The 21,240-nt window shown below is 43.4% G+C and overlaps 1 protein-coding gene across 10 annotated transcripts in view; it reads right to left on the bottom strand.

Moving 5' to 3' along the window:
- The window catches only part of pdzd2 (PDZ domain containing 2), a 632,977-nt gene that overhangs the window by 97,249 nt on the left and 514,488 nt on the right, over positions 1 to 21,240 (bottom strand). For all 10 annotated transcript variants that reach the window (XM_068032021.1, XM_068032011.1, XM_068032069.1 and 7 more), the window contains one exon: positions 7,897 to 7,984. In XM_068032021.1, the coding sequence (XP_067888122.1) occupies positions 7,897 to 7,984 (88 nt within the window). The remainder of the gene's footprint in view (positions 1 to 7,896; positions 7,985 to 21,240) is intronic.

The following is a 21,240-nucleotide window of genomic DNA, read 5'->3' as shown; positions in this document are numbered from 1 at the left end:
GGAACAGAGGTGTTTCCACACACATACAAACACACACACAAATTTTGCAGTTGTATTGGGAACAATTCTCACCGAGGCCTAACTATAAAAAAGACAAATAAAATTGATTAGCTATGAAGACTTCAAGTAATAGCTTACAGAAGAGTGATTTAATATTTAATCTGATTAATAAAACAGTCTCAGGATAAGGGGACAATCATTTAGGACTGAGATGAGGAGAAATTACTTCACTCAAAGGATTGTGAATCTTTGGAATTCTCTACCCCAGAGGGTTGTGGATGCTCCATCGTTGAATACATTTAAGGCTGGGATAGACAGATTTTTGGTATTTCAGGGAATCAAGGAATATGGCGAGTGGGCAGGGAAGTAGAATTGAAGCCCAAGATCAACCATGATCCTTTTGATCGGCAGAACAGGCTCAATGGGCCATATAGTCTACTCCTGCTCCTATTTCTTGTGTTCTTGTGTAATGTAAAACAATGTGGTATTATTTTTATCTGATGAACATGGGTTGATCTCAATCTTAGCAATAAAGGATGTAACTTGTAAACTTGCAATCACCATTAAAAACTGTAAACAACCATTGGTATTGATTTAATACCATAAACAGCAACCTGCAATTATAAACTGCCTTTAATGTAGAAAATGTTCCAATGAGCTTTACAGAGCTGGAGAGAAATAGATAAAATAAATAAAGGAATAAAAGAGTCATGGTGCAAGAGTCAGGAGCAGTGACTGGAATCTTAGTTGGAAATATGGATGTTGAGAAGGAATTTGAAGCTGGAGAAAGAAGTGGAGAGTGCAGGGCTGTAGGGAGGGAATTCCAGAGAGCAGGGTCAAGGTGGCTGAAGTCTGTGCCACCAATGGTGGAGTAATGGGGACAGTTGCACATTGACGAGGGTCAGAGTGCCAAAGAATGCAGGGAGGGGGTTACAGAGGTAGTTTGGGACAAAGCTCTGCGTAGGAATTTGAAGGCACCAGTAAGGATTTTAAATTCAATGTGTTGGGAGTACGGCGACCCAATGCAGATCGGAAAGGATGATAGTTAAGGGTGAGCAGGATTTGGTGCAGGATAGGATATGGGCAACAGAGTTTTTGCAGTGTAGTATTGGGGGGGGGGGGGGGGGTGGTGGTGGAGGGCAGCAAGAACAGCCTTGGAGAAATTGGGGGTAATTCTGACTTTAGATAATAGTGTAAAACGTGCATTATCAGCTCAGCCGCTCATTAAACATTTCCCCTGATTTTTGTTTTCATGGCATTCATCATGGCTGCTTTACATCCAAGACAAAGGAACATGTATACTCAATATGAAGACAAATTCTGTTCCTCAGCAGCCCAGTCATTATCTCAACTACCATTGGAGTGTCAGGACCATTTTACAACCAGAAAAAGTGGGTTGAGTAGGTCAGGAGGATTTTGTCTCTTAAGACTCTTAAAAAAATTTGAGATTAATTGTTTGCTTCTTAACTCACTCATGAAATCAAACATCTCTTAGTTGACATGTTATGACTATTACACTTCACTATGCTCACAAATAGCACATCGCAGTTTTAACAAACATTATGAAAAAGCCAGCTGTAATTCTTCTCAGCAACTGTCATTCAATGGCAACTATTCAGCACCAGAATCAATTAGGGGAACCTCTAAGGGAATGTTTCAAAGTATTATCCCTCTCCCCTCATTTATGTAAGTTCTTAAATGCTCCATGAACTCCTTGATCATCGGAGTTCTTACTTTGATTTTTTACACAATCCACTTCCTCCCCAAAAAATAACAAAAAAGAATTAAAGAATTTGGTGATGGAGTTCCTGGTCTACCCCAGTTGAGAAGATTAATAAGGTTTACTTTAGCCGCCTTAAAAACAATTGTGGAGCACTGGTTTTTAAACAGGCTTCTTTCCGTTCTAGTTGTGATACCTATGCCCATCCATTGCTGTTAAAATTTAATCTGTGCTAGCAAGAGTCATGATATATGCCAGTTACAAGCAGACAACAGGTTTAATATAGAATGAAAATGGAAACTTTGATCCCTAATGGTTTAGTGGGTTAAGCATTGCCCAATATGGCACAAAGCTATACAGTCCAGGAAGGGGCAAATTTTGATCTTCGGTCTATGCAGAATTAGTTAATCTCAGCTGGGATGGTAGTAAGCACAAATGCCCTCAACATCCCTGGGTTACAGAACAGGCCAAAAAAAATAGCCACGGTTTCTGACCTTATCACTATCCAGTGGTTACTGCTAGAAAGCATACATGTGTGAATATTAGGTGAGCAGAGGAATCAAGTTTGGCCAGACTGCCCCACAAGATAGGATAGTATGCAGCGAATGTTCACTGTCGATGCAAATACATGCTTCTGCACCTGTCAGCTGTGAAACTGACACTTGCCAGTCTGAAGAAGCCAATGGGAATTTTCTCATCCCTGAAATAACCAGTCACAGACTTCAAAATTTTTTGCCACGGACACTGGTGTCCGTGTACAGACACGTTGTTGATCCCTGCTGGCAGCTAACATAAAAGGGAATCCAAAAATCTTCTATTAGCATATAAATAGTAAAAGGGTGGTAAAAGGAGGAGTGGGGCCGATTAGGGACCAAAAAGGGAATTTATGCATGGAGACAGGGAGCATGGCTGAGGCATTAAATTAATACTTTGCAACTGTCTTCACCAAGGAAGAAGATGCTGTACAGGTCATGGTGAATGAGAAGGTAATTCAGGTACTTGAGGGGTTTAAAATTAATAAGGAGCAGGTATTAAATAGGCTGACACCAGGACCAAATGAGATGCATCCAAGAATACTGAGGGAAGTGAGACTGGAAATTACGGAAGCACTGGCCACAATTTTCCAGTCTTCCTTAGGCTCAGGTTTGGTGCCAGAAGACTGGAGAATTGCAAATGTTACACTCTTGCTCAAAAAAGGGCATAAAGATAAGCCCAGCAACTACAGTCCAGTCAGTTTAGCCTGGTGCTGGGGAAGCTACCTTTGACTTGTTTGACGTCCCCAAATGCACCACCTCACATTTCTCCAGGTTGAATTCCTTTTGCCACTTTTCTTCGTACCTGACCAGTCCATTGATATCTTCCTGCAGTCTACAGCTTCCCTCCTCACTATCAACCATGCGGCCAATTTTTGGGTTATCTGCAAACTTGTTGATCATGCCTCCAACACTTAAGTCCAAATCAGTAATATATACCACTAAAAGCAGGGGACCCAGTACTGAGCCCTGTGGAACCCCACTGGAAACAGCCTTCTGGCTGTAAAAAAACCCATCAACCATTACCCTTTGTTTCCTGTCACTGAGCCAATTTTGTATCCAGCTTGCTACATTCCCCTGGATTACATGGACTTTATTTATTTATTTGTTGAGATAATAAAGAGGGTTGATGAGGGTAATGCTGTTGATGTAGTGTACATGGGCTTCCAAAAGGCATTTCATAAAATGCCGCACAACAGACTTGTGAGCAAAGTTATAGCTCATGGAAGAAAAGGGGCAGTAGTAACATGAATACGAAATTGGCTGAGTGCCAGGAAACAAAGAGTTGTGGTTAATGGATGTTTTTCAGACTGGAGGAAGGTTTGTAGTGGATTTCCCCAGGGGCCGGTGTCAGACCCTTGTTCTTCCTGATATATATTCATGACCGAGACCTTGGTGTACAGGGTACAATTTCAAAATTTGCAGATGATGTGAAACTTGGAAGCGTTGTGAACTGTGGGGAGGATAGTGTAGAACTTCAAAGGACATAGATAAATTGGTGGAATGGGTGGACAAATGGCAAATGAAATTTAATGCAGCGAAGTGTGAAGTGATTCATTTTGGTAGGAAGAACACAGAGACAATATAAAATAAAGGGTACAGTTCTAAAGAGAGCGTAAGAGTAGAGAGATCTGGGTGTATATGTGCATAAATCATTTAAGGTGGACAGACAGGTTGAGAACACGGTTAATAAAGCATCCTAGACTTTATTAATAGGGGCATAAAGTACAAAAACAAACTTGTATAGAACATTGATTTGGACTCAAGTGGAGTACTGCATCCAGTTCTGGATGCCACACTTTAGGAAAGATGTGAAGGCATTAGAGAGAGTGCAGAAAAGATTCACGAGAATGGTTCAAGGATGAAGAACTTTAGTTACATGGATAGATTGGAGAAATTGGGACTGCTTTTCTTGGAGAAGAGAAGGCTGAGTGGAGATTTGATAGAGGTATTCAAAATCATGAGGGGTCTGGACAAAGTAGATAGGGAAAAACTGTTCCCATTCATGAAAGGATCGAGAACGAGAGGGCGCAGATTTAAAGTATTTGGTAAGAGAAGCAAAAGTGACATGAGGAAAAACTTTTTCATGTAGCGATTGGTTAAGGTCTGGAATGCACTGCCTGAGAGTATGGTGGAGGCAGGTTCAATTGAGGCATTCAAGAGGGAATTAGACTGTTATCTGAAAAGGAAGGAATGCAGGACTACAGGGAGAAGGCGGGGAAATGAAACTAGGTAAACTGCTCTTTTGGAGAGCCAGCACAGACACGATGGGCTGAATGGCCTCTTCCTGTGCTGTAAAATTCTGTGACCTATCATCTTGAAATCCTGCGCCTGGACGTAGCTGCCGGCTTTCCTGAGTCTCGGAAAACACAGCCGTCCACAGTTAAATTTGAAAAACAGAGCAATAAATCTCGCAGCCTCATTATAATATTTAAAGTGCCAACCCACCTTCTTGGAGTGGGTTTGTTGTGTGACCATCGTCCCACTTCCGTTAAACTGGGGGTGTTAGAGGCGAGTTTGGATTGGCATTCTGATGTTTACCCCCACCAGACCTAATTCCACCTATTTCCATAGTTAAAATTCCCCCCAGTGACTCTTAGGGTACATCACTTCCAACTTTTCGCATCCTTCTCCAATCTAAGAAATACCCATTTACCCTAACTCTTGGATTCCAACTTTCTCTTTATACTGCTATATTCCCTCTTGAACTATGCATTTTTTTCAACTCACGTCTCCTGTGCGACACAAGAACACAAGAAATAGGAGCAGAAGTAGACCATATGGCTCATTGAGTCTGCTCTGCCATTCAATACGATCATGGCTGATCTTGAGCTTCAATTCCACTTTCCCGCCTGCTCCTCATATCCCTTGATTCCCTGCAAGACCAAAAATCTATCTATCCCAGCCTTAAACCCAGGGACCAATTTAGTAAATCTTCGTGGCACTGCCTCCAGTGCAAGTATATCCTTTCTTAAATATGGAGAACAAAACTGCACAAAGTATTCTTATCAAAAGCCTTCTGAAAATCCAAATACACTGCATCTACTGCATTCCCTTTAACAATACAATCTGTCACCCCTTCAAAAATACTATTAAATTTGTAAAACAGGACTTGTCTTCAACAAATCCATGCTAGCTGTTCTTGGGTATCTTTTGTGCATTTTGAAATGTTCACTAATTTTATCTTGAATTACTGATTCTAAGATTTTGATCATAGCTAATGTTAGCCTGATTAGTCTATAGTAACCAAATGGATCCTTCCCTTTGTCTTAAACAAAGGTTGTACCTGATCGCTATGTCTTGATTAATCTTATTTTCTATTCTGAAGCTTTCCTTCCAACCATCAAAAAATTCAACTCAGCTACAACACTGGCATCTACCCGGCAATGTGGAAAATTGCCCAGGTATATCCTGTACACAAAAGGTAGGAAAAATCCAACCCAGCCAATCACCATCCCATCAGTCTCCTCTCAATCATCAGCAAAGTGATGGAAGGAGTTGTCGCCAGAGCGATCAAGCGGCACCTGCTTAGCAATAACCTGCTCAGTGACGCTCAGTTTGGGTTCCGCCAGGGCCATTCAGCTCCTGACTTTGTTACAGCCTTGGTTCAAATATGGACAAAAGAGCTGAACTCAAGAGGTGAGGTGAGAGTGACTGCCCTTGACATCAAGGCAGCAATTGACTGAGTATGGCATCAAGGAGCCCTTGCAAAACTGGAGTCAATGGGAATCAGGGGGAAAACCCTCCTCTGGTTGGAGTCATACCTAGTGCATACCTAGCTGATGACTGCACAATGTTCCGCACTATTCGTGACTCCTCAAATACTGAAGCAGTCCGTGTAGAAATGCAGCAAGATCTGGACACTATCTAGGGTTGGGCTGATAAGTGGCAAGTAACATTCGGGCCACACAAATGCCAGGCATTGACTATCTCAAATAAAATAGAATCGAACCATCGCCCCTTGACATTCAATGGCATTACCATCACTGAATCCCCCACTATCAACATCATGGGGGCTACCATTGACCAGAAACTGAACTGGAGTAGCCATATGAATACCGTGGCTAGAAGAGCAGGTCAGAGGCTAGGAATACTGCGGCGAGTAACTCACCTCCTGACTCCCCAAAGCCTGTCCACCATCTACAAGGTAAAAGTCAGGAGTGTGATGGAATACTCTCCACTTGCCAGATGAGTGCAGCTTCAACAACACTCAACAAACTCGACACCATCCAGGACAAAGCGGCCAGCTTGATTGGTACCCCATCCACAAACATTCACTCCCTCCACCACCAATGCACAATGGCAGCAGTGTGTACCATCTACAAGATGCACTGCAGCTCCTTAGACAGCACCTTCCAAACCCGCAACCTCTACTACCTAGAAGGATAAGGGCAGCAGATGCATGGGAACACCACTACCTGCAAGTTCCTCTTCAAGTCACACACCATCCTGACTTGAAACTATATCGCCGTTCCTTCACTGTCGCTGGGTCAAAAATCCTGGAACTCCCTTCCTAATAGCACTGTGGGTGTATCTAGCCCACTTGGACTGCAGTGGTTCAAGAAGGTGGCTCACCACCACCTTCTCAAGGGCAATTAGGGATGGGCAATAAATGCTGTCCTAGCCAATGGTGCCCACATCCCATGAACGAGTAAAATAAAATTCAAATGTTGCAGTATTGAGCAGTGCTGTGGTTAAACAGTGCTTTCCACCTCAGGCACCTGGGTTCCAATCCAGCCTGGACTGATTGGGATGAAATTTGTTTCTATTTGCTGACTCTAAAGGTCCTGTGTCAAATACGTTCCTGTATCCCCGATCCAGTATTTGGTAAATATAGGCCCACTGTACAAAATGGCCTATAATTTGCCACTATATTTGGCGAGTACACACTGACTGGGTATAGGACAGCTGGTAGAGGAAATGGAAAAACTTCACACCGATGCAATAGGTTGGGATTGAGATACTTTGTTATGTCAGAGTAGAAAACACTTCACTCTGCACTTAACCTTGCTGTAGCTGACCTGGGAGTCCTTACTGCTGACTCAGGATGGCAGACTTTATTGGGCAGCTGACTGGTAGAGTGTGTTAGCCATCTGCCTGAGAGTGCAAATGGGACGCATCCCTTTTAAGGGCCAGTCGTCATTATATCGGTGGCAGGCTGTGGATGTCACACGTGTGGCCCAGAGGCTGACTAAGCTATCAGCAAGTTAGGAACCAAGGGCAGCAGCAGCACTCTTGCTCTTCCTAGCTCCACAAAAATAATTTTAAAATAATAAAAATAATTTCCATTTTGGTCCCCAAGGTAAAACTGGTACATCCTGCACCTAGTTGTCCTCCAAACAAGTATGTACATTATGGAAACTCAAATCGCACTTTAAAAAGGCCTATCACCTACAATAGGCGGGTTCTCTGTTTCTTTGTGATAGGTTTGCCAGATCGGAAGTGAGTATGAGGTGGTAAATTTTTTCACATGATTTTCAGGGCACAACTGTCCTGCTTCCGCCCAGCAGATCCAGTGAAAATCTCACCCTGAGCGTCAGAAAAGAGAACTGTTTCATTGCCCAGTTTCCGATCCTTTTAAACACATATTTCACAAGAAAAAAGAAAGCTGAAAGAGAGAGGAAATTCAAATGTTAATGGTACCTAGGGTGTGTGACAGTAGTCCATCTTTGCTAATGCTCTCCCGATGAGTTGTACGTGATATCACCTCATCCATTTCCTGTTCCGAGACCTGTAGCGAACAAGAGAATTGAAGAAATAAGTTTTTGTAACTAATGTAACTATTTTATTATCAAAACAATTACAGACTGAATGTGTGAGAATCCACTGTGGGTTTCATACACCCTATTACAGTGTGAGCTAATCACTGTGTGTACAGAATTTTCTTTGTAGATTATAGGGCAGATTTTACAAATTTGTGCTCCCACCTGGAGCTTCATGCATTAGGAGTACAGATCAGGAATTTGGATGGAGAGGCCAGTGGGTTCCACCAGTTTCCATGCCTGAATTTCCAATATGAATTTCCAAATTCATAAAATCTACCCATGCATGTCTATTGGGTACAACAACACTACAAAGCTGCGTAACCATTTCATATCAAAGTAACCAGCATGACCTAAGTTAAATAGCCTCTGAGATATTATACACACATATGCACAGTTTATACAATTTTATCTCTGAACAGGGGGATTCTATCAGCCTCTATTGTTACACCCATTGCCTTTTCTACTCTTGATTTATTACCTTCAACTTTTCCAGACACTTACAACTTTAAAACCTTTCCTTTTGACTCCTGAATAATGTGCCCATAGTCTGTCATTTTCTCATCAGGATCAGCCTCGTTGCTTCTCTCCTTTTCTTTTGCTAGTTCAAAGACCCTCTTGTTAATCAATCTTTGTGACTATCAACATCTGCAACACCAGAACTCTAATGCCCCCAGTCTCCTTACTTTGGTGTTTAGAATTAACATCCATACAATGTTGCTGACCATAAGTAACATCTAAGAAACCTGCTTCTAATCAACAATTTGATTTTACAGTTGCAGAGATACACCTTCATATTGTTAAACGCCTCTTTTGCAACTTCTATCATATTATCATCATTGCTTTGGTTATCTGATGCTATTAGATTGGCCAGGTTTAACAATTTTATTTATTTGCTGTAGATCTTATTGTTTGCTCTGAGGTCAACTCCTAGGAGACTTGCTTTTGATCTTGAACATAAATTCTAAGTTATCCAGAAATGTCTAATATAATGAATGCAGTATGTGTTGAGAAAATTAGATGAGATACTTCATTCCGGTCTACCTCTTCTGATCTTGAGTTTGAAAGTATAGCTATAACTGACTTGGGGGGGGGAAGAGTAGTCTTGGGGCAGATGCAAACATATGTTGGATTGGAAGGAGGATTTAAGTGCTGAGGGATACAAGGAAGTGATTAGAGATAGCCTTGTCTGTCATTGAGACCATGGGCCTAGTGAATTGGCAAGATTAAGGGGATGGCTGTGAATGTGGGTAAGAGAGTTTATGTGGAGGGAGAGGTTAAGGAAGAACAGGAAGGCAGTGAACACATAGAAGATAGGATAAGATGAAATTAGATGGAGTTTGAAATCACCAAAGATGAGCAGTCACTCAGTACTGAGGCTAAGGAATGAGGATATCTTAGTGAGACATGCAAGGTGGGAGGTGGGTGGATGGTAGAGAATGAGGATTTTAGAGGAGGCGAAAGGTGTGCAATAAAGTGAGGTGTTCAAAGGAGGAAAAGGTGCCACAGGAGTAGAGGGAAGAGACCAAGATGAGATTTGGTGATCTGGTTTTCCAAGTGGTGGAAAATACAATCAGGCAGGAGATTACAGTAAGGGGTAAGGTGTTTTTTTTAATATTCGTTCGTGGGATGTGGGCATCACTGGATAGGCCAGCATTTATTGCCCATCCCTAATTGTCCTTGAGAAGGTGGTGGTGAGCTGTCTTCTTGAACCGCTGCAGTCCTTGGGGTGTGGGTACACCAACAGTGCTGACAGGAAGGCATTTCCAGCATTTTGACTCAACGACAGTGAAGAAATGGTGATATAGTTCCAAGTCAGGATGGCGTGTAGCTTGGAGAGGAACTTGCAGGTGGTGGTGTTCCCATGCATCTGCCACCCTTGTCCTTCTAAGTAGCAGAGGTTGCGGGTTTGGAAGGTGCTGTCGAAGGAGCCTTGATGCTTTGCTGCAGTGCATATTGTATATAGCACACACTGCTGCCATTGTGCATCGGTGGTGGAGGGAGTGAATGTTGAAGGTGGTGGATGGGGTGCCAATAAAGTGAGTTGCTTTGTCCTGGATGGTGTTGAGCTTCTTCAGTGTTGTTGGAGCTGCGCCCATCCAGGCAAGTGGAGGTTCCCCTCCATCACACTCCTGACTTGTGCCTTGTAGATGGTGGTCAGGCATTGGGGAGACAGGAGGTGAGTTACTTGCTGAAGAATTCCTAGCCTCTGACCTGCTCTTCCAGCCACAGCATTTATGTGGCAGTACCAGTTCAGTTTCTGGTCAATGGTGACCCTCAGAATGTTCATTGTGGGGGATTCAGTGATGGTAATGCCATTGAATGTCAAGGAGAGATGTTTGGATTCTCTCTTGTTTGAGATGGTCACTGCCTGGCACTTGTGTGGCGCGAATGTCATCACCCCTGAGCCAAGTTTCCGTCAAGGTCATCAACCACAACACAATCATTCACATTAAGCTGGGGGGTCACCATTGACCAGAAACTGAACTGGTACATACAAGGACCATGCTCGCAAGTGAACAAACATTTTGGAGAGAGCTGTGAAGAGGGATGTTATTGTTGATTTTCTGGCAGAGTTCCAAGGTCAGCAGTGGGGTGTGATGGAACGGGAAGAATGTTGGTGAGATTAAAGGTGCTGGGCTGGAAGGGAACATAGATAAGAGAGTGGGATGGGGGAGTTGGAGTTAGTGTCATAAGGAAGCAACAAGTGCTGTGCTGGGCCTTTCTGGTGAATTCCGAGAAAGGCACAAAGGAAAGGTCAAGACATATCCAAGAGGGATTCAAGCCTCGGTTAGTGATAGGGGGGTAGAAAGGCAAAGGAATAGTGAAGGTTTGGGGTAGGGAATTGAGCTGTAAAGGACCCCAGCGAAGATAAATTAAAGGTGGCATGACTGGGTGAGAGGAAGGGGACTGAAAGGCTGAAGAGGTGAAAAGACAAGAGGAAAAAAGGTAATTAAAGTGAGGTCAAAAGTGACAGCCAAAATGTGCATGCCAATAGGCATTTGGAAAGTCATAGGCATGTTAAAGGTGAGAAAAGATCTTGATTGTAAACAGAGAAGGCAATAGGGAGAGAGTCTAAAGTTAAGCAAAAGGTCCCATTGTGGATGAAGCTGACTTATAGACAGGGTGAAGTCAGCTTGGAGCACCAACAAACTAATGTCCAGGTTCAGAGACAGGATTTGAGGGCACGTGAGGTCAGGAGCTGTTTGAGGGGGAAAGTATCACTGCTAGAAAATGGAGTGTCGACTCTGAGGCAGCATAGAGTGATCCAAGCGTCCAGTGGAGATGAATAGTGGCCTTGGTGATTAGAAGTCCACACCAGTGGATCAGGTATACCAGCAGATAGATGTATGGAGTCAGCAGCACTGGGAAGCAAGCAGTAAGTGGCAAAGCAAAGGTCATTCATACAGCTGGATCCAAAGTAGGATGGGAACCAGCAGGAGCAGATCAGAAATAGCTCAGCATACAATGCAAAATTCCTGGCAAAGGAATGGAAAACTGAGAATGCAGGAGCAGGCCAGATATTAGATACCAGATTCAGGGAGCCCTTGATAGGCAGGAGTTTAGGTACTGTTGCAATAAAACATAGACCTAGAAAAAGTGGGCTACTAAAAGTTTCTGGAATAATTAAAACTTTCTTCTTGACCTTTCATAATACAATAAAGCAATAGAGCAGCAGAAGTAATAACAAGGCTGAGCAACTGTTATTTGCATTTATGAATCCTTTAAACCTTCATTTTTACAGTAGACCAGATTAGCATTTTTTAATGATATTTCTGTAAAATAAATACTGTAATTCAGAGTCTCTTGTTTTATTTATTCATTCATGTGATGTGGGTGTCACTGGTAAGGCCAGTATTTATTGCCCATCCTAATTGCCATTAAGAAGATGGTGTTGAACTGCCTTCTTGAACCACTGCAGTCCATGTTGTGAAGGTACTTCCATAGTTCTGTTCGGTTATGAGTTCCAGGATTTTGGCACAACAACAATGAAGGAACAGCGATGGTGGGTAATTTGGAGGGAAACTTGGAGGCAGTGTTGTTCCCATGCGACAGCTGCCCTTGTCCTTCTAGATGGTAGAGGTTACAGATTTAGAAGGTGCTGTCAAAGAAGTTTCTACAGTGCATCTTGTAGATGGTACTGCTGCCACCTTGCACAGTGGTGGAGGATTCAACGATGCTAATGCCACTGAATGTCAAGGGGAGGTGGCTAGACTCTCTCATGTTGGAGATGGTCATTGCCTGGAACTTGCGTGCAGGGAAACACTGCCACTTCCTGCCTCCGCCAAAATTAAGTCCGGGATGGGAAGGCATGTGAACGGCCTTCCCGCCCTGCTGCCAATTGAGGCCCTTAACTCGACAATTAATTTCAAATTAAGGGCTTCATCCTGCCACTGCTGCAATTAGCTGTGTGGCGGGCGGCCCTGTCGCCGCACAGGCAATACGGCACAAGAAACAATGTAGGCTGTTTCCTGACTCCAGGATGATGGGGGCCCTCATTAAAAGGCACATAATGCCTGAACGAGGGACCCGGCATTGGGATGGGGGATGGTGAGAACCACCCCCCTGCCCTTTCTAACGACCTGTCTACATCCCCTTCCCTGTAACCCACCCAAGACCCCTCCCGCCCTGACCTACCTGTGGCCTGGTCCAGCACTGCTCCTGGGCCTCGAGTAGGCGCTTCACTGGCAGCAGCCACCGCCTCTGATTGGCCGGCAGCTCTCTGAGGGCCTGACTTCCGTCACTAGGGTCCTTGATCCAGTGGAAGGCCCGCTGCGGTCCACTTAAGTGCCTAATTGGCACTAGATTCGGCAGGTTTTCCACAGAAGAGGCGATGCGGGGTTCTCGCCATCGCTTTTTCTGGATGTTGAGCCCCCCCCGCTGACACCCCACCCACCCCCACCAGCACCACCCGTCGCCAGGATAAAATCTCAGCCCTTATGTTTGCTGTGAATAGGACAGTGTGCTACAGGACTAACAGTTACTCTTTTTAACCAAGCTATTATACGCTGAGAACATGTGGGATGTTCATCACACTCCTCTATCCACTCCGAAAAGTATTAAACATAGCACTGTCCGACTGTTATGTTCACATTTATTTACAGGATAACTGTACAGAAGTAGAAGAGCATAGCAAGACAGTAATTATGCAATCTGAATTTACACGTTGACTTCTACTGGCAGTATTGTTCCTCTGTTTGAGGTTATCTGCAGCTCTTCCTGAAGCAGATAGCACTTGTTTCCTTTCTCCATAGATGCTACCAGGCCTGATGAATGTTTCCAACATTTTGTGTTTTTATTTCAGATGACACTGCAACAGCTTCCCTGCTAAGCCTCAGGCTCTGGGGGATCTGCTGTTTTTACATCGCCAGTCAACTGTGCTTGGGTTGAAGATCTAACATGTAGCATAACAATGAGTCTGAACAGTATGTCTTTGCTGCTAAATGAAATCTCTGACAGCTCTCATCAGCTCCTGCCAGAAGAGCATGGGAGTTATCCTCAGTGTCCTGGCCAATATTTATCTCTCAACCAACATCAAACAAAAAAGAAACAGATGATTTGGTCATTATCACATTGCTGTTTGTGGGACCTTTCTGTGTGTGAAATGCCTACTGCATGTCCTACATTGCAATAGTGACTGCACTTCAAAAGTATCTCATTTGCTGTAAAGCACTTTGGGACATGCTGAGGTCATGATAAGTGCTATACAAATACAAGTCTTTCTTTTTTTCCCTGTATGCCACTGGGGCATAGAAAATGCTTTATAAGTTCCCGTCCAAGTCACACACCATCCTGACTTGGAACTATATCACCGTTCCTTCACTGTTGCTGGGTCAAAATCCTGGAACTCCCTTCCTAACAGCACTGTGGGTGTACCTACCTCACATGGACTGCAGCGGTTCAAGAAGGCAGCTCACCACCACCTTCTCAAGGGCAATTAGGGATGGGCAATAAATGCTGGCATAGCCCACATCCCATGAATGAATTTTAAAAAAAGGGAATTGTTTTCAGTCAGCTGACACAGAATGAAACAGCAGTTCCTTCCACATTCCCAAGCGGTGCAAACCTGGGTCAGCTGCAATGTACATTTCGTACGGGCAGTAAGAGCACCTCACACATACAGGGCTGGATTTTACGAGTGCGCCGCAGTTTGCGGTGGCGCACTCTGATGGTAGCGTGCATCCTGCACGGATGCACCGTCCCTGAGCCCCAACGATATTGCCGGCGGAGGCTGATTTAAATAGAGGGGGTGGAATGGCCCCCCGAGGACGTAGAGGGGGTGGCACCGCATCCCTGGCAATGGCGTCTGGCGCCACTGCGCCCACGTCATTTTTAAAGGGCTTTTAAGCCATTAGAATTACTTTTAATTTTTAAAGGTACATTATTATGAACTTTTGATTCAGACATAATAAAGATGTGGCGGCCCATCCCCTACCCCCCCATGGTCATTTCAATGCCTGATATGACCAACACTTGCATTTTTCCTTACCTGAACTTCCCCCCCAACCTTCTAACCTTTGCCCTTCAACCCCTTCCCATCATCCCCACATCCGATAAAAAGTGGTTTCCCCGCTCCCCCACCCCTCCCGCCCTGAAAATTCTATTCCTCCCCCCTCCCCACCAGGTTCTTGCCTCGGAACTAGTTCCAAAGGCATGTGAAGGCCGAACAAAGGCCACAAAATCGGCGTGGGATGGCTGCCACCTGCAAGTAAGTTAATTTAAATATCATTAAAGTTAATTTTAATATGCAGGTTAAGGGACTGCACTGAGGTCCCCCCGCCCCTGGTAATATGCAGCCCTCTTCTCCATGTCGGGGTCAAGGCGGGACACTGCCCGCAGAATTTTACTGGCCCCCCCCCCCACTTCGCAACCTGCGGCATCGAGGGGGTGGTAAAATTCAGCCCACCATGTGTGAAGACTGTAATTTGGTATTCTGGCCAACAACACAACACAGCGCATGGTTTAACATAACATCGCAAATCACCCTTAAAACTCCACAGCAACTTTGCAGGAGATAGAAACTGGGCAGTAAGCAAATGGAATCCCACCCTCCCCACACTCCAGTTTACACTGACAGCAATTTCCAAGCTACGTTCTAATTTCTAACCTAGATTTTACGGTAAATCACGTTTACACACTGGTATCCTTGTGCAGAACCAGCTGCAAGACTCCATTCATTGAGATTCACAAACAGTCTTTATGTAAAGCTATGAAAACTGAATGCCATTACTATTTTAACCACCTGCACAAACTTAATTTGATGAAGTGTGAAAGGACAACTAATTATTCAGTACTTGAGCCACCCATTATCCTTTGTGATACAAGCAGTTGTATGCTTATTTTCCTTCATAGTTGTGTTTGGGGGACGGGGCGGTGGGGTTATATTAATACATTTGCACTAACAGGGTTAGTGTCCTCAGACTCTGTCATAATGTTGCCAGTATGCCTTGACTTAGGAGACTGCTTCTCATTTATCTTTAATGGTATGTACGATGATCCAATTTCAAAGACATTGCTGTTTTGCTCCAGTTATTTCTTTCCAACCAGGCTTTTTGGATTCTGCACAGTAAAGAAATGACTGCCAGAAGTTATGCAAGAATGACTTTTTTAAAAAAAAAGGAGTTCCTGTCACTGCTGAGATCCTCAAAAACAAATTAAAGTTCACTGCTTCATCCTCAGGAACTGAAAAGCCTACTACTTCTCTTTATTTTTTACTGGCAATTAAAGACCAGTCAACAGGGCCTAACAGGCCAATGGGGCAATTTAAAAGAGCAACATCTTCACTTAAAATATTTTTTCCTTTGGCTCCAAACACAGATTATTTGAATCATGCTTTAAAAGTTGCTGCGTGAAATCATTACTAAAGTGATACATTTTGGCGCATTTCTATAACCAAACAATTTTTAAGCTTCTGTTAAGAAGACTGTGCTTCTTTAAGACACTGATAGGATAGCTGTTGTTCATTAGATTGTTTGCTGTGTAGCAAGGTGACAGCTTAATTGAGATGCTGATCTACAGCCAGCAATGTCAGCTTAATTATCTCTTTTTAAAAGTTTAGTGAATGTTGAACATGAGGTGAATCCATGCTAGGGAAGGGAACAGTTTTGGCAGCAAAGTTTCCTCTAGACTAACCCAATAATGAGCCTTAACCTTCACACGGCGGTATCAAATACCAGTCTCTGGCAGAAGATGCAACCTTTGCATAATTGACCTCAATTTACAGAAAAGAGCAATGTAAGTAGATGAGGCACTTTGGTCAAATGTAGTTCTACTGCCCATATGGTGAAATGCAGTGAAAAAAAAGCACTAAAATAAAAGCAAAATACTGCAGATGCTGGAAATCTGAAATAAAAACAAGAAATGCTGGAAATACTCAGCAGGTCAGGCAGCATCTGTGGAGGAAGAACATAGAACATACAGCAGAGTTAACATTTCTGGTCTGTGACCTTTCATCAGAACCGATGAAGCAGAAACTGATGAAACAGAACCAGAGCTGAAATGTTAACTCTGCTTCTCTCACCACAGATGCTGCCAGACCTGCTGAGTATTTCCAGAATTTTCTGTTTTTATTTGGAAAAAAGAAGCAAATTAAAGGAGGCAAAATTTTTTTTTAAAAATTCTGTTGCTGATTCAGTGGGTAAATGGATCACCTGGTGTAATACTGAACCATACAGAGCAGAAAGTTCACAGGCTCGATCCCTTATCTCTGCTAAATTAATTGAGAGATGCTACAATTGGCCTGTGTTCCCAGGCTAAGAAAGAGAAAATAAACAGGCAGTCAAACTCCATGAAGGTGCTGGGGATATGGTTCAGAGGAGCTGGGGCATGTGCCAAAAACTGGAAGGGGCACATAGTCACGGTGGAACAGAAACTGGGCATGTGGGAGCGGCGCCCCCTCTCCATTGTGGGTAAGAACCTGATCATCAGGTGCGAGGTGCTGCTGTACGTGGCGCAGGTCTGGCCCGTACCCTGCTCCGGCGCAGTGGTGGTCACCCAAGCCATACTCCACTTTATCTGGAGATCGAAAATAGACTGTGTCCACAGGGACACGATGTTCAAACCTCTAGATAAAGGGGAAAAAACATACCCAGCATCACCCTCATCCTGATGGCTATCTTTGTGTGTGGCTGCAACAAGCTATGCTTAGATCCCCGGTACACAAACATCAAGTGGCACTACGTGCTGAGGTTTTTTTTTATTCTTTCATGGGATGTGGGCATCGCAGCATTTATTGCCCATCCCTAATTGCCCTTGAACTGAGTGGCTTGCTAGGCCATTTCGAGGGCATGTAAGAATCAACCACATTGCTGTGGATCTGGAGTCACATGTCGGCCAGACCAGGTAAGGACAGCAGATTTCCTAAAGGACATTAGTGAACCAGATGGGTTTTTACAACAAAAGACTAGCTTTTAATTCCAGATTTATTAATTGAATTCAAATTCCACCTTCTGCTGTGGTGGGATTCGAACCCATGTCCCCAGAGCAATACCTGGGTCTCTGGGTTACTAGTCCAGTGACAATACCAGTACGCCACCGCCTCTCCCTATCTGTGCCCTATGTTATGAAGGATGGGTCTGGCCACGTTACCAAGGAACACTCCATTCAGTTGCTGTACCACCTGCCCCTCGTGGAAAAGTTTGTACAGAAAAACACTTTTCACCACAAGTCCATCAGGCAGTAGTCTGCATGCCCTTGAGGCTTTGCGGGAAAGGGAGATGGTGGATCCTGTCAGATGGTTCCCCAAGCAGAATTCTTGGTTCTGATGACTAACCAGTGGATTCCTGGGAAGTGTGTGCATGTATGTGCCAGTTAAGAATAGGATCAGCCTTGGCTGTGACACCTCTCTGCAGTAAAGTAGCTTGCTGACACTATGAGCTGAATGTTCCTCCACAATCCCATCCCAAATCAGAAAATAGGGAAAAGTAATATCAGGCAGCAAGATCTACTGCTGTTTCTCTGCCCTGGCCTCGATTTTCCTCCCCCTCTTCTTGTTTGGAAAGCTGCTGGATGCCGCTTCACCACCTGCTGCTTGTAAATGCCTGCGGGGGGGGGGGGGGGGGGCAGAGCCGAACAAACCACCTGATATTCCTAGTTACTACTACTGTCTGAGCCAACCCCAAGGGTCACCTGGAAAAAGGTGGTGGTAGTCACTGAGTTAGCAGTGGCAAGTCCCATCTTCCTGTGGTAGCACCATCACATTTCACATCTCTGCAGCAACATGCTTCCTATTGGTGGGAAAGATTCTGCCAGGAAGTCACCCTACACCTTTAGTGAGGCCCAGAGCGGTAATTGAGCCAGGGGCACAGTGGGGTTGGGTTGATGGGCAGATTTCAGAAAATCCAGATCTAAATTTGAAGAATGGCCATTCTGGCAGTGCTGGAACACTTGGCAGCTGTGGAACCATAGACAGGAGGGAAAAAAGAAAATTGGGGGAAAAATACAACCAAACCCATTGTTTCTTGACAGCTTAAACCATTTTGCAATGTATTATTTTATCTGGAAGCCTTTGGCTTTGGCTTCAATATCAAAAGTTCCATAAACATTTCAAATGTTTTTTTTTCTAGATTCCCAACATTTATCATTTATTTTTAAAAATCTAAAACAAATAATTCATATCTATTAAATCTCTGTGAAAAATGATCATTTGAAAAACTCTTAAACACACAGCTGAACAAGGTGCACACATTACATGGCTAGACCTGATATTTTAATTGTCCTTCATGCTGGACTGGAAACTATTTCTGATTAGATGCTCAAAGGAGCTTCTTTGTATTTCAAACTGAGTTGTAATCTTCTGGGGACTGAAAAAAAAGTACTTGGTTTTCTGATGATTCATACAACATTTTTTTGGAATTATATGTCATTTTTAAAATTTTAAAATTTTTTAAAAGCTTTTTATAACAATTTTATTCTTGGATTGGTCATGGAAGAATCAAACTATTATATTTCAACAGCACATGTGATTTTATCCTCATGATTTCTCCCTAATAAGAAACTATTTTGATATATTATTTCTTTGCCCATATTGTTCACTTTAAGCTCCTCTTGTGTTTCACAACTATTAAGAAACATGTTGTTGAGATGAAATAACAAGCAGAGAGCCCTCTACCTGACATCCTCCGCATGCCCAGGTGAGCAATGACAAAATCTACCAGATCTAATTGTCTTCAGATTGACTGCAGCCTGGGCGTTAAGCAGGCTCCTGATTACTCTGAACAATAGTGTGGCCCTATGCCAAACTGTACCGTACCTGTGCCAGGTCTCTCTGCTTCAGTTACATGGAAATTTATAACTGCAATTTTTAGAACTCTTTGAGTACGGATACACCATCAAAAGCACAACTTTTATGATAGGGTTTGAATGTGATGTAGTTCAATCAGAAACTAGGGTCTTAAATCTAAGCAAAGGAAACTACGAAGGTATGAGGGGCAAATTGGCTATGGATTGGGAAACTATGTTAAAAGGGATGCTGGTAGACAGGCAATGGCAAACATTTAAAAACTAATGCATAGTTTACAACAAAAATACATTCCTTTAATGCACAAAAACCCAGCAAGAAAAAGTGTTCTAACTGTGGCTAACAAAAGAAATCAAGGATTGTATTAGAGCAAAGGAAGAGTCGTATAAAGTTGCCCCAAAAATGGCAAGCCTGAGGATTGGGAACATTTCAGAACTCTGCAAAGGAGAACCAAGAAATAGATTAAGAAGGGGAAAATAGAATATGTTCGTGAACTAGCGAGAAACCTAACAACAGACTGTGAAAGCTTCTATAAATATGTAAAAAGGAAAAGATTAGCAAAGACAAAGGTGGGTCCACTACAAGTGGAGTCAGGAGAATTTATAAAAGCAAAATACTGCGGATGCTGGAAATCTGAAATAAAAACAGAAAATGCTGGATATACTCAGCAGGTCTGGCAGCATCTGTGGATAGTGAAGCAGAGTTAACGTTTCATGACATTTCATGAGATCAGGTTAACATGTAGGTACAGCAAGCAATTAAGAAGGCCAATAGTATGATGGCCTTCATTATAAGAGGATTTGAGTACAGGAGTAAAGATGTCTTACTGCAATTATATAGAGCCTCGGTGAGACTGCACCTGGAGTACTGTGTTCAGTTTTGGTCTCCTTACCTAAGGAAAGATATACTTGCCATAGAGGGAGTGCAACGAAGGTTCACCCCCAAACTAATTCCTGGGATGGAGGGATTGATCTATGAGGAAAGATTAAATAGACTGGGCCTTTATTCTCTGGAGTTTAGAAGAATGAGAGGTGATGTCATTCAACCATACAAAATTATTACAGGGCTTGGCAGGGTAGATGCAGAAAGGATGTTTCCCCTGGCTGGGGAGTCCAGAACCATGGGACACAGTCTCAGAATAAGGGGCAGACCATTTAGGACTGAGATGAGGAGGAATTTCTTCACTCGGAGGGTGGTGAATCTTTGGAATTCCCTGCTCCAGAGAGCTGTGGAGCCTCGGTCGCTGAGCATGTTCAAGACTGAGATTGATAGATTTCTACACATTAAAAAATCAAGGGTTATGGGGATCGTGCAGGAAAATGGTGTTGAAGTAGAAGATCAGCCATAATCTCACTGAATGGTGGAGTGGGCTCGGAGGGCTGAAAGGCCTACGCCTGCTCCTATGTCTTATGTTCTTGCATTGTCTATCAAATATATTGAATGTTGAGTGCAATAAAGAAAAGTTAGAAACAGTCAAACATTTCCAAACTCATGATAGACTGAATATAATCATGAGGCTGCAGAAGATCACTCTGGTCTGTGTGCAGCTGGTTGCTCCAATTGGCCTGTGTATTCCTAGGCTGGAAGAAGGGGAGCATCAGATAACATTGATGTCTATCTAGTGACACCTGCCTGAAACATGTGCACGTGGATGTAGAAGACCAGATTGGGCTTTGGCTCTGCTGCCGCCTACGGTTCAAATATTCATTGTCCAGATTCACACATGAAGACTGGCCCCTTGTTTCCTACATTAGAAAAGTGACTACAGTTTAAAAGTAATTAATTGGCTGTAAAGCGCTTTCAGACATCTGGAGTTCATGAAAGGCACTATATAAATGCAAGTCTTTCTTTCTTAGTGGCTCCTCCAGTGGGGAAATTCATCACAGGTATGGTACTGAACTATACAGATCATGAAGATTCCCTTACCATTACCTCTGGTGTTCCCCAAGGATCTATCCTTGGCCCCCTCCTATATCTCATCTACAT

The sequence above is a fragment of the Heterodontus francisci genome, chromosome 1 (genome assembly GCF_036365525.1).
Source record: "Heterodontus francisci isolate sHetFra1 chromosome 1, sHetFra1.hap1, whole genome shotgun sequence".
In the NCBI taxonomy this organism is placed as follows: Eukaryota; Metazoa; Chordata; class Chondrichthyes; order Heterodontiformes; family Heterodontidae; genus Heterodontus; species Heterodontus francisci.
Note: the sequence above shows the minus strand (reverse complement) of the source record. Positions and strands in the feature narration are given on the sequence as shown.